General features: G+C 40.4%; 1 protein-coding gene across 1 annotated transcript in view; it reads left to right on the top strand.

Annotated features, from left to right (window-relative positions):
- Positions 1–384: 384 nt before the first annotated feature.
- The window catches only part of PTGFR (prostaglandin F receptor), a gene marked incomplete at both ends in the record, with an annotated part of 30,372 nt that continues 15,901 nt past the window's right edge, over positions 385–14,855 (top strand). Inside the window, one exon of the mRNA XM_080915149.1 lies at positions 385–1,182. Coding sequence (XP_080771275.1) covers positions 385–1,182 — 798 coding nt within the window. The remainder of the gene's footprint in view (positions 1,183–14,855) is intronic.

The raw sequence follows: 14,855 nt of genomic DNA, 5'->3' as shown, positions 1-14,855 counted from the left end.
TTAGTGCTTTAGTAAGACCTCAAATGATTCAAGATGTCATGGAGACACACCAGGAGGGTTGTCTTGTCTGTCTGTTTCTTGAGATTTTTCTCTCTCTAGGGAGGTGAGCCCACAGGTGTCAGTTTGGGTGGTATCTTTACCTTGAAAGAGGAAAACAGAAATAGGGAGCAGACGCATGCTGTTGTCAGACTTCTGCAACCTGACTTACGACAGGCTGGGCAAATCCATCCCATCCTGGGGTGCTAGGGCACTTGGTTCTGAATGCCAGATGACTGGTAATTTGGTCTTTGTGATTCCTGTCCTGTACGCTGCAGATGTCTGCACTTCGAGACTGCACAGCTGTGACAGAGATGACTGAAGGGGCCAGCGTTTATCTCCACAACAATGTCCATGAACAGTTCCAAACAGCCAGTGTCTCCTGCAGCTGGACTCATCGCAAACACAACCTGCCAGACGGAGAACCGGCTTTCAGTGTTTTTCTCAATCATCTTCATGACAGTGGGGATCTTATCTAACAGCCTGGCCATCGCCATTCTCATGAAGGCGTACCAACGATTTAGACAGAAGTCAAAGGCTTCCTTCCTGCTCTTGGCTAGTGGCCTGGTGATCACAGACTTCTTTGGCCACCTCATCAACGGAGGGATAGCTGTCTTTGTATATGCTTCCGACAAAGACTGGGTCCGCTTTGATCAATCAAACACCCTGTGCAGTATTTTTGGGATCTCCATGGTGTTTTCTGGCCTGTGCCCACTTTTCCTAGGCAGTGCGATGGCCATTGAGCGGTGTATCGGGGTCACCAACCCCATATTCCATTCTACGAAGATCACATCGAAACACGTGAAAATGATACTGAGTGGTGTGTGCGTGTTTGCTGTCTTTGTGGCTTTGTTGCCCATCCTCGGACACCGCGATTATCAAATCCAAGCATCCAGAACCTGGTGTTTCTACAACACTGAGCACGTCGAAGACTGGGAAGACAGATTTTATCTCTTGTTCTTTTCTTTCCTGGGACTCTTAGCTCTCGGTGTTTCATTCTCCTGCAATGCTGTCACGGGAGTCACACTCTTAAGAGTGAAGTTTAGAAGTCAGCAGTATAGGCAAGGCAGGTCTCACCACCTGGAGATGGTCATTCAGCTCCTGGCCATAATGTGTGTCTCCTGCGTCTGCTGGAGTCCCTTTCTGGTAAGACCCTACAATGTTGGTGGCTGCTGCTCTCTTGCATTTATCTATGTTCTGTTGCCATTATGAGGGTTTCTGGTCTAGAGTGTTAATCTTTTAAAAGTTAAAATTGATTTCAGTGCTCAGCTCTGCCTTAGAATTTAGGTTGTGTTTGATCCTCAGCTTTATTTTTTTATAGACCCCAATGAAAAGAAATGTGTTTCTGAACAAGTGTAGCCATAGGGTTTCCTGGTTCCATGTGGGACAGTGTCAAGTAACACAAACAGCAGTTTCAACATCTTGGGTGTCATCTTCTAAAATGTGGATAGAATGGGTGGCTATAGTAGACTATTGGGTGAGGTAGGCTCTAATAGAAAGCGGTGCAGATTAGACAGAGGAGAACAGTTGTGGGGTTGTTCTTAACGTAAAGACGAAGTCACAGCTTGCCGGCTTTGGGGATGAGCTGAGCTGACAGAGAGTTCAGCCAGCCCTGTGGGTAACGAAGAGAAGGCATCACTAGTGCACTAATGCCAGAGCAATGGGGACCCTGGGAGGGGGAGAAGTCTGGCTAGCAAGGGGATCAGACATCATCAGGCATATATGAGAGTACAACTTTCATTCCTTTAAATGCTCTTAGTCATCAGGCACCTGTCACAGCTGGTATTTAATCGGGAACAAAGGGAATTTTGTAACGAAGTGAAGCATTCATATTCTCTTCCAGATAGGAGGAAAAAAGCTGTAAGGGCGGGCATGGCCCAGATCATTCACCACAATCACTTTACAAGAAGAGTAGTGAGAATATGCAATGACCTACCCTTCTGTAGGAAGAAGGAGGAGCCCCAAGTGGGTTCAACCTTTCTGCAGTAGTGGGGAAGTGGCTGGCAGGCAGGGACGAGCATCCAGGTTGGACCAAGGTCGAAATGAGGCAGGAGGACAAGCAGGTTGGATACAGGGCAGTCACTGAGGAGGCTGACTGCAGGGCTGTGAGCAACGCGCTCTCCTGTATCCCTAGCATGGCCACTGGCTGTCTGAAGATGGTCGCCTGCACACCCTCCATACACAGCACAGGTGATCTCGATGTGAGAAATGGTTGTGAGTGTGGCTCGTGCTCTGGAGCCAAGGGAAAAGATGCCTTTGTTGTATAAAAGGACTTCTTTTATAAATACTCGTTTGCTTACATGTTATAGCTTTAGATTTTAATTTAGTTTCTTATATTTTGTTATATCATTTAAAAAGTCTATTCCGCTTTCCTTAGGCTGGCCATGGTCCATCCACATTAGAGGACTGGGGCTCTTCCTGACAATTAGGCTTTGGGAAGAAATGTGCTGTCAGTTTACAGGAGATGTGGATGAAGGCTGAAGCCAGATTTGCCCTGAGTAGTAGAATGCTTTAATTGAAGGACAAAAATCAGACTGGATCTTGAATGACATCAGTGTTCATTTTGAGTGGTTTAATTTAAGGTGTATGATCCTTGGCACGTGGAATTCCTTAATTTTCCAAACTACAAAATGAGGCCGAGGGGACTGTGCTTCATTTGACAACTGTGGAGAACAAATGAAAAGAACAGGGTCAGAATGCTAGGGAGGGAGACGTTGAGTGTGACGGGTGAAGGTCATAGCTCGAAGGACCCGGCAACAGGTGCCCGAGAGGAGGTGACATGACTCGGACGGCAGAGGTGGCCGTTGAGGTGCCAGTCGGTTCTCAACCATCTTGAGTATTTCCTTCAGCGCTGTCTTTTGATTTTGATGAACTTTCGTGAATGATTAGCTCCTGTAAGACCACAGAGGAAGTGGAATCCCAGATTTTTGCCATGGGTATGTGAAATTTACATTTTCTCTATTTCTTTTTTAAAAATTTCTGCTGAAATTTTGGTTTCTTTTATTGATTACATAGATAAGGTGATTTAATTTATATTTCAAATAATGTTTAATGGTATTAATTTTGAGATTTTCCTTTTCTCCTCTTCCTCCCGATGTTTCCTCCCCCATGTCTGAGTGACATACAAAGCCGTAGGTTTCCTTGGCAAGTTCTTTACTTTCTTGTTAGGAATTATTGGTGTGTTTAGATGTCATTATGTCTGAAGTGCTTTTCTGTGTGTAAATTCTTCCTGTGTTGAGTGCACAGGTGACTTAACTGTTAGTTCCACAGTTGCCTCTCAGTTAGTTGATATGTCTGTTTCAGCACTCTGAGTTCTGTCGATGTATGATGACGTCAAGTGTCACCATTCACCCCGTCTGCCTTGTAATCTGGTGCATTTCAGTAAGTGGAGGAGGGAAATGGGATTTGCTTTTCTCAGGAGTTGAGATTTAGGAGTTAAGAATAACTATTGCATTTGTTTAAAATGTAACTTGCTGGTAACATTTAGGTTTTTCCACATCTGTATTTCATAGTTGTAAACATAATTAACTGAGATAAAATCCCTCAATTAAAAGTCCAGTTGCCAAGTGCAAGGACCTATACTAGGTTTTTAGCTTTGAGTTCCATATAGAGACAACTATCTTTATTTTGCTTTTATATATGCAATGATGCCCTGTAATGCTCGCTCCATAGAGTATACAACTTTACAAGGAGTTTGCTGTAACTGCTATGCATATTTCTTCAATCCGGTAGGGCAATAAATACTTGCTGACTGGTTGATTGAAACCTAAGTAGGATGAATGTCAAGAGATTGGAAATGATTGACCAGAATGGAGTCTGAGTTTTGAAGGTACGAGTTAAGCAAATACTGAGACCAAATGGTAAATTTAACGTTTCCCAGGCCAGCACCTGTAGAGAAATGGTCAAATTCAGCGACTTCCTGTAGAAGGCTAGGCGTTTGCTGTGCCATCGCTTCAGAAACAGATGGTAATTTCAAATGAAGGAAAACATAAAGTACGTGAGGAACAAGATGATTTCCTATGCAATGGAGCTTACCCAAGAAATGTGCTCTTTTGTACAAGGAGAATTGAATTTTGATTTTTTACAGGCTGTAACTCTTATGCAAATCTTTCTAGTCCTCTTTGTAGTTAAATATTTAGTCTCTAGGGTGATTATCAGATACAGATCCATTGGATGGTAGGTTAACTTTGAAATTGCTAAGGTGCCAATATTGTACTGACCAGCTGCTATAGAGTGAGTAGCCAACGGTGGGGGTGGAGGGCTCTGTCCTGCGGCTCTTAGGTCGAGACTGCTCTCTTTGGGAGGTTGATGTTCACCATCATTTAAAAACACTCAACAGAATCTATACATATCTGTGCCCTTGTTTTAGCACTAAAGGAGGTAGAAGGCTTACATCTGTATGTGTTAACTGAAAAGGATATATGAAAATCCATAAACACATATTCTGTTCTGTATCTTGGTCAAACAATTCTAATCTTTTGAAATTTTGTGTACATGACAGTCAACCAATACTATGTGTCTAAATCTATGCATGAACCATGCATTTGTGTATGTAAATAGTATATATATATGTGTGTGTGTAATGTATGTTCTTTACATTTTTTACTTATTTTATTATTTATGTGTATGCATGTGTGTGTGTCTGTCTCTCTCTGTCTCTGTCTCTCTGTCTCTCTCTCTCTCTCTCTCTCTCTCTGTGTGTGTGTGTGTGTGTTTGTGTGTAATTAATGACATAATATGTATGTACCATTGGAGGCTAGAAGAGGCATCAGATATTTTGGAGCTGTAGTTACAAATTGTTGTGAGCAGGTATTAGCATTGATATACATATTGGGAATTGAACTCAGGTGCTTTGGAAGACAATCAATCCTCTTAAATACTAAGTCATCTCTTCAGTGCCATATGTAATTTATATACATATAAAATATGCATGTATATGCACATAAAGAGATTTCACACAATTGTTAACTTATTTACAAATTTAAAGATATTAACTAATGCACCCTTAGGTCTGACCATGTCCACAAAGAGGTATTGCACTGAAATTAAGAGCTAAGTGAACTCTCATTGTGTTAATTTGTCATATGGATTGCTGCTGACTCAAGTTGTCTCAGCTTCTTTCCATCCTAAATGTCAGGGTATCATTGCTTGGAATATGAGAATCACAGTGTAGGTCCCTGGCAGGATCTATGACTTCAGGGTTCCACTTCTGTAAAACTACTCAACAACTCAGACACACACCACTGGCACCTTGCTAAGACACAGCAAGTGATAGTGTGACAGCAAAATTTGAATTGTGCAGGTGAGGGCAGCCTCCTCACTCTGGGTAGGCATGCAATGGATGACAATGGTCACCTGACTGTGGGAGGCACAGAAGTGGACCTGGAATCTCTAGGGGTGCAGTCTGACCTTGAGCCTTGGCATACTTGCCTGAGCACTCCCTCAGGTTCCTGTGGCTCTCACACTGCTTTCTCGTTGCTCAAATGTTACCTTCAAAGCTGTCTGAAAAACGATCATTTCTTAACATCTCTCATCTATTCCTCTGCTTTATTTTCCTCAAAGCACTCATGAGTGTGTGATGTTTCTTAGTTTGTCTGCTAGTTGCTTGGCTTTTGCCTCTTGCATGAAAGCTACAAAGAGGCAAGGGGCCTTGTTTATTGCTGTATCCTCAGCTCCTAGACCAGCACCGGGCCTGGGGTTGATTTCTATAGTAGGTGCCACCCAAATATCAGACAAAAGAATGCTTAATGCATGGCTGTATTGTCTCATCTTTTATTCTATGCATGACCTGGTTGTTTTTGGACCTCCAGTTCATATTTGGAATTAGAGAAGAAAACTTCCACCAGGAAGTTCCCATGTAACAGAGCTTACAAGAACCCTGGCCATTCTGAAGCTTGAATCTGAGCTAGAATTTAGGACCTTGTCAGAATTAGAAGCATCTTATAGACAAGCCAGGCTTGGGACTTTTATTTTTTCATTATTTCAATAATCTATCTATGTGTCATTTCCTCAGTTCTTCTCAGTGAGTGGTTTGTGGTGTTATGTGCTTTGGCATATGCACTTTAGTTTCTAAATATCAGGGGGCATTAGTCAACATGCAACTGAAAGTTAGTGCACCAGGCACTGGATGGGAAGGTTCAAGGCAAAGGAAAATGTTAAGCAACAAAAATGTATTATAATATATCTCCACAGTTTTTGGCATTGTCTGTCTCTTTACAAACACCCCAATAATATGAGTGGGGATCTTGTCAGGGGGTGAAGAGGAGAAAATTACTTTGAATAAAGAGTTCCAGATGTTGCATGTTCTGTGCCATAAAATGAAATTTTTACTCTAAATGTTGAAATTTGTCTAAAATTGAACTTAGTAATGTCATCTCTCTACTGGATGATTGGATCAATATGTGTGTGTATACATGTCTGTCTGTCTGTCTGTTTATTTTTTATCAATCAATCTATCTATCTATCTATCTATCTATCTATCTATCTATCTATCTATCTATCTATTGACCTACCTAACTTTCTACTTATATCTTGATTTGTATATTTTTGAGGCAGGTATTAACTATTCCACCTGGCCTTTAACTCATTATGTAGCCAAAGATGACTTCAAACTTTAGTCTGTACTTCCTGAGTTCTAGGACTACAGGTGTAGGCATCCATGCTGGATTTACAGTGCTAGAGATGGAATCTAAGGCACTGTGGGTGCTAAATAAGTGCTGTGCCAATGAAGTTATGTTTCCAGCTGTTGGTCTGTATAGCAAGACTAGAAGACTGGACACATTTTATATTTTGAAATCACTTCTCAGAATAACCAGACAGCTTATTTTTTGTGGATGTGGAAGCACCACATAGAGGCACCTCCTGAGGATGAGTCTTGCTGGGGAATATTTTCCTCATCTGAGGGTGGCTACCTTGCCCTCCATCATTACACTGTCTCTGTGGTCATTCTATAGCAACAGATAAACACGAGAGTGAAAAACTCTGCTCCTTGTGCCATTTGGCACATGTCCTCAGGGCGTTTCCTGCTTCCAGGTTTACTGAGGTATCTGCAGCAGGCTTGTCTCATGGTTTCTTGACAGCTTGGCCTCTTTCTGGTACTGGTAACTGCACCATGCCACACTTTGGAAAGTGTTCATTGTGCAGATTTCTAGTACAAAGCTAATTGCCTGCAGAGTTCATCTTGGGACAGGTATTCATAACTGTTCATATCTTACCTACATGTCAAGCACATTACATGCAGATTGAAATAGGACCAGGTAGATATTTTGCCTTCTGAACTTGGTTGAGAATAGTAATATTTTTCGTCATGGAAAAATCTGCCCAGGGAAGGTTGGCTAGTTAAAGAGAAGACACTGCTGGGTTGATAAATTACCCGAAAATTAATTGCTTAAGCTGAGCATGGTGGTCTGGGAGATTTTTTAAAATTTTAAGTTCATTCATTCTTGGCAAAACAAAATTTCTTGTTTTCATGAAGAAAGTCATAAAAATGCCCAAAGATGTCAGAGACATGGAGACGGTACTTACGAAACACTGCTTGAACCATTCAATAATAAACAAATCACAAACATGTGCACTATAGTTTTACTCTCATGGGTGTTAACGTCTTCAGATTTACTGTGCAGGCTTTTTATTAAGCCTCTATACATTTAAGATATAATTCAAGATGTGTTTTCAGCTTTGCCTGGATTCCCACAGGCAAGTTTATGTGCTTGGACTTATGTAATCAGGAGGTATATGAAATGTGGTCACATCTGTGTTTGGTTTGAAAGGCGTTAACAGCTCCAGCATTTGTCCTGGCATAACTATATTGTTTATCTGTGTTCAGGAAGAAATGCGTGAAATTCGTCTTTTGATTCTTGTTAACATATCTTTCATAGCTTGGGAAATCTTGGCCCTCTGCCTGTTCCCCAACCTGCATGTGAGGTGTGAATCCCGCAGCCGACTGGGACTGGATGTAGTTGTGGTTCACACAGAGAGAGAGGTGGTCTCCTCCCCCTTGCTATTGAGTCCCCAATAAAAACCAGAGGAAATGAGCTGTACTGTGATGCAGATGGAGACAGAGACAATGGATTCTTAGAGGAAATCATCCTAGCTTTTGCGCACTGTTAGAAATCAAGCACACCCTTGAGAACAGTTATTTAGAGCACAAGCATGGAGCAGGGCTGTTGCCCCAGCACCCCAGCTATGACCTTCAAGTTACCCTAAGCTAACGTTGTAAATATGGGAACTGATTGCAATAATTGTACTTACTCAAAGTTGTTATTGAATTAAATAATTTCACTTTCCTAAAAACTGTAATGGAAATCGGCACATAGTAGACAAACAACATTACAAACAAAAACCCTCTATAAAACTATTGCCACGATTTCTTCTCACCATCCAGATTAAATTAACCATGTTTAGCTCAAATTTTATTTTATGTTTCCCCAGATCATCATCAAAATAGGCTGGCTGTTATAGAGAAGTTTATAGTTTCAAAAACTTTTTTTTGAACATTTTTACTTGTCTCGAGTCCTTGTTACAGATTTTCGTCAGAAGTAGATGGCACCTGTTAATCATTTGTATCTTGCTCTGTTTTGAATCCTGTTTCTTAAACTGTAGGTAATGAATCAGGTTAAAATTTGCAAAAGTCATTGTGACTATCACAAGGCACCATGCTTGGGACTGTGAGTGGGGCTAAGAGCGTCCGAGCTCCTTTCCCAGAGAGAGGGAACAGCTCAGATGACACGAGGGTGTAAGGCTTTTGCTCTTGAAGAGGAGAGTGAAGTAGGTTAGATCTTGCTTGCCAGACCCCTTTCCTCTGCTTTGGACATGGCATTGGAGTGATTTATTCACATACAAAGTGGATAGGTCTGTGGTGAAAAACTGGATAGATTAATGTGTGAAGAAGCCCTTACAGTTGTGTCTGATGTACATTAGGTGCCACGTGCTTTGTATTATTATAGTATTGTTTTTTATATAGTAATTTGTCTCTGAGATTGTCAGAAGGACCTTAAATGTACCGAGTCAATGAAGTGAGTGTTCCTCCTGGAGTTGTCCCTTCCTCTGTAGAGGCTGACTAGTACTGATTTACAGATTTGACAGATTTCTGTTGGGTATTGTCATATGAGAGGTACTGTTACATTGCTGAGAATATCATCAACTATGATTCAACTGTTGATAAAGTGTATGGTCACAGGCCAGGGTCCTTGAAGAAGGTAAAAAGGATGTGTTTCAGACGTTGAAATGAAGTAATAGCAGGTCTTCCGCTGTGGATGTTTGAGCATAAGATCACCTTTGACAATTCACACGATGGAAAAGTGTTTAGAGAACATCGTTTAGAAAGAAAAGTTGGCATGCAAATCCAAACTCAAGGTATGTATGTGTTCAAGCCAAAAAGGGAAGAGGATAATGTCTATAGATAGAAAAGTGTGCATTTCAGACAGTAATGTTGGTACAGGTTGTCACAACGTTGGAATACAGTAGAGGAGAATTAATAATTTTTTTATTGAAAATAGATTATTTTCTTATAATATAGTCCAACCACAGTTTCTCCTCTTTCCATCACTCCCAGCATGAGTGTTTAGTGAATTAAAATTAAAAGCTTTGTTTGTTCAAGTAATGAATGAACACTCGAACAATTAAATCAGATAATAAATATTGAATGATTAAATTAATATTTTATAAGTCGTTGGATAAGGAACATGGCTCAGGATGTAGAAGACACATAAGACATTGGTGAGAAAGGCACTGCAAAGCTTCTAGTGCTTTCTAAGCATATAGGTTAAAAACATCTTGGAGAAGACTAAACATAGAAAAACAATTTAGATTTCTATGAATTTTAATGATAGAAATTGTGAAACTAAAACTTGTCTGGCCTTTCATTTATTTACTAAGTTTTTCATTGGCCAGTTCTTTGCTTCAGGGAGACATGGGTGTGTCCCCGGTAGAGGACAGAGAACCCAGAAGGAGAAGCAACCTCAGAGAATAATTGCCACAAACTCTCAGAATCAAAGCTCCGAGCTCCTTCACAGGCTGTTCTAGCAAGTGGTTAGAGCTTTTGCCTAGCATGCAGAGGGTTGCAGGTTCAACCTCCCAGCTCTAACAAAATACTTATGCCTGTATGTAATGATAATAATTTCTCATTCATGACTATAATCTGTCTAATAATTGAAATTGTGACGTACAAATCCATATTTAGTAAGGGATGGACATAACCACTTCTGTTTTCCTGGATCTGCTCTGAACAAGCCAGGAGGTTAACTTCTCTCTCTGGCAGTGAAGCCCTGGGCGGAGCACACGCACACATGGCCGAGGACTCATCACAAGTTGTAGCAGTGGTGACCGGTCATCACTGCGCTTCCAGCAATCACATCCGGGCTTAGAACCAGGAGAGAGGAAGCAAGTGAGAAATGAGGGCATGGCTAAGAGGTGGAAGGCAGGCAGGGGTGGGGATGGAGAGCAGACAAGGCTGTGAGGGCTGAAGGCTGTGATATGTGGGGTGTGGTCTGCTTAGGGACTCTGTTGGTGAGTGAGGCCTCCCTGCACATTAACAACAGACCTCACTGGAGCACGTTCAGTTTCATAACTGCACCCTCTTGATGTACATAAAAAAATTGTGAAAGTAGAGTGGGCCATGAGTTATGGTCAAATTTCCTAAACCCTGCTCCCCAGGGGAACCCCCTTAGCACTCTTGATACTGTCTTCCACTCAGCCAGCATGGGTGTGGATTACTTTAGGTCTTTGATTGATGCACTAGAAGATTCTTTGTTTCGTGAAAAGCATGTGTGTTTTCTTAAGTGGTTTTTCAAGAACTCCTTGTGTATCAAGGACCAGATAATTCCATTGTTTAAAAAAATCAGAAAATCAATTGTATAAAAGGAATTATTTTTAATGTTTATTGTTGTTTAATTTAGTGCTTTACTTCGTAGTGAGAAAACGGGTTAATTTCTTCTGTAGTTAATGTCTTTTGCTTGATTTGTAGGTGGTGATATTTATTCACTTCCTTGCCTATATATTATCTATGTCTATGCCTACATCCACATCTATAGCTTAATCTCTATGAATAGATCTATATACACCGCATGTCCTGATTGGATTATAGGTATGCGTAGCCAGGCCTGCCTGTTTCCTGCAGCTTTGGGTCTCACACTTCCAGATAAAGCATTCTTATCACTAGTCATTCCCCAGCCTCTGTGCTTATGGTTTAAATACATTTATAATTTGATTTGGTTTGATTTAAAGGTTAATAATTTGAGTTTTAATTTGAATAGGTAGTTACTTGTCTCCAAATTATTAGTCACTGTTTTAAATTTTTACCTGTCCTATACATGGGATTCTTATATAGTACATTCTTGGATCTTCCAAACCTATCAGCCAATTCTACCCAATCTTATCTATCTATCTATCTATCTATCTATCTATCTATCTATCTATCTATCATCTATCTTTCTATCTATCTATCTATCTATCTATCTATCTACCTATCTACATATTACTTATCTATAATCTATCTAGCTGTCTATCTATCTATCTATCTATCTATCTATCTATCATCTATCTATCTATGTATCTGTCATCTATTTATCTACATATCACCTATCTATTATCTATATCTTTATCTATCTATCTATCTATCTACATATTACCTATCTATTGTCTATCTAGCTGTCTATCTATCTATCTATCTATCTGCCATCTATTTACCTACCTGTCACCTATCTATTATCTATATCTCTCTATCATTTATTTGTTTATCTATCTATCTATCTATCTATCTATCTATCTATCTATCTATCTATCTATCTATCTGTCATCTATCTACCTATCTCTCTCTATTTATCATTTATCTGTCTATCTATCTATCTATCTATCTATCTATTTATCTATCTATCTATCTATCTATCTAACTAACTATATATCTTAGACAAGGTCTTCCTTTGTGTCCCTGGTCATCCTGGAATTCCTGTAAGGTGTATTTGAAAACAGCATGGGTTAGATGAGAAACCTTTCTTCATAAGACTTACTAGAGCCAGGGTTGCTCGATGCACAGTCTCTGTTTCATTCTGGCCCTTGTTAGCCTGTGTGGCAGGTAGGATTGCCTTTCTATGCCACTGAGAGTCTGGGACCGAGTTACTGTCCCCCACAGAGTGCAGGGCTCACTCTACACTGCGGAGCTGTTTCATGGTTTGTGTGGTCCCCTCTCCTTGCCACTGAGGCCTTCTCCACTCTCTGCCCTCCCTTTGGCAGGGCTGGGAGACACACAAGGTGCCACCAATTGGTCATGTTGATGAAATCAGGGCAAGAAGATTGAATCAGTTGCTTAAACCAGAGAGGCCATTGTTTCTCAAAACTCGTATTTCTTACAATATTATGTATAAACAATAAAGACTGGTTTTATAATGTCAAATTAATTTAATATGTGATTTTTGCCATTGTAGTCATTTTGTCTGTAAGATGTTGAAACAAACAACATAGCCACATTGTACTGAGTCACTTTTCACACAGTCCCGAGCTGTCTTTGTATTTGCGTATAGACATTCCTGCAATGCATCTTTCAAACAAAACAGGTCTAGATACTCGTTCTCTTCTTTCTTGCTGTCCGCGTCTCTTGGTTGGCTTTTGAGGGTTGGAGCAAGAAAGCAAAATACAACCAGAGACTTCTGATTCCCGTGTGGCTACGACTTTCTGTCTCCATTCTCTGATTTAGCAGAGTAAAGTAAGATACTCTCTGAGTATCTTACTTTACTCTGCTAAATCAGAGAAGTGTGACGGTGGTAAACTAGATGGTGCTCAGAGAGTGGGAGAGTGTAGATAAATCCGGTTTTTGAGGGTGATTTTAAAGAGCTTCCAGAACCTGGTACTGACCACAGTGGTCCCAGTACCTGGAACTGTCCCAATTCCTCTTGCAGTCATGCCAGGGTTTGGGTTCTGTGTTGCCCAAGACCTGTGTATTAGTAAGAAACTTCCGAGAATGCCCCTCCTGTGTAGCATACCCTAAGGGTTTGCTCAAATAAGAAGTGTTCCTTTTCAGAAAGGCTCGAATATAATTGCTTATAGGAGGGAAGAAAAACATGTGAAGACCTCTACATTTCTCGCTTACTAGTGCATTAATTTCTTTCTTAATTGTAACTAAGAAATCAACAGATAGCCCCATCACTCCAGTGAGTAGTGGATTCATCTCTGATGTGGTTTACTATCAGATGCTTATAACTATGTATTTTGTATTTTTGAAAACATATTTTAATTGCATTTCTCTCTTCTCTCTGTTTTTACCACCATAGCTTTCAGTTTTCCAGTATGTGGTCCATTCTCTGCATCCCTAAGTTCATCCTTGCCCTTCTTTGCCAAGGTTGATGTATAGTGTTTATAATTAGGTAATGCCAATAAAATCAGGGCAAGAATGAAGAACCACCTTAAATCAGAGAAACCATAACTATTGATGAATAAGAAAAGTGCCTGCCCTAACAAATATTAAAAAAACAAAAAACTAAAGCTCCTATAAACATTGGTAGGCTCTGGCACCTTTACAGGGCATGTGGTGGTCCTTTCCCCAACTGAAATCCTGAAGGCAGCTAAGGTTGACTCTTTTCTTATTTTAAGGGAATATAAACAGTCACTATGCCAATGATGAAAACCCCAAACAATCCTAATTGTGTGCAGGCAGTGGAGGGCCCCGCTTCTCAGTGCTGGACTTTCAAACTAAGAGAAGGCTGATGTGTAGGCACCAGTGTTCAGGCCAAACTGTCAAAAGTGTTCCTGGGTGTGAAGAAAGACCAGGATCTATCCAGGAGTGAATTCTGTGTGCACTGTTGGAATTTCCCTAGTTATTTGAGTCTGATCTGTCTTCACAAGATAAATGTTCACAACACAAAGTCAGTCTGCATATTCAGATGAGGCTGGCCTTCTGCACTGATGGTTTAGGAAACCATCTTGGGTATGGCTGAAACAGTGGGCAGATAACAAGCTTGACATGCATTTCTTGTCTCAAACACCTCCTTTGATTTAGAATTAGGAGACAGGCATCCTTTTGTGCTCATTAAGACAGACCTGCTTTCTCTTGGACGTTTGGATTTGTTATGATTAGTTCTCAAAAAACAAGGCTGAAATAAACAGCCCACCAGAGACTATTCATCTGATAAACAGTGTAAGGAGACATAAAGAAGTCAGTTAGAAGGCATGCTTCACTTTGGTATGGGGCAAAGCCCTAGTATGCAAGATGTCCTTAGGAATTTCTCTGCTGCAACCCCAGTCTTTACAGGACCAAGTGCTCTGAATACACTATGCCCTAAAGGATGAAAGTGTCTCTGTAATGAACTTCACATTCTCTGTCCATGGGAAGCCACTGACCACTGTATAAAAAGAGAACTCTGGGCCTCTCTGCACAATTGATCTGGAAAAGGGTGAGTTTAGGAACAGATAAATAGAGTTTATTAAATATTTTGAATGCTAGTTGTTGAATAATAATTTTTCTGGCAGAATTAAAAAAAAAACACACCTTTTCATTGATAAAATTCCAGACTTGCATAGGTTCACGTGAAAAAAAAACACAAAAAGATTCAAATGTATTTGTGTCTGGTGAAAATCATTCCTAGAATATGCTACCTTTGGAGGTAGAGGTAGGAGACTCAGGAGTTCAGGGTCAGCCTCAGCTATAAACTTCATTCAAGGCCAGCCTGGGTTATGTGAGATTGTGACTCAAAACCAAACCAAATGAGATCAAACCAAACAAACAAGCAGTTAGTAACAAATTCATATATTACTATAGCATTTTTAAACTAAGCGAATTATTTTTTTGAATTGCAATCCTGAAATTTTTAACTTGAGTTTCCTTTCCTGTA

This window comes from Micromys minutus, assembly GCF_963924665.1.
Source record: "Micromys minutus genome assembly, chromosome: 4".
NCBI lineage: Eukaryota > Metazoa > Chordata > Mammalia > Rodentia > Muridae > Micromys > Micromys minutus.
The sequence above is the reverse complement of the archived record's forward strand: the minus strand, read 5'-3'. Positions and strand labels throughout refer to the sequence as shown.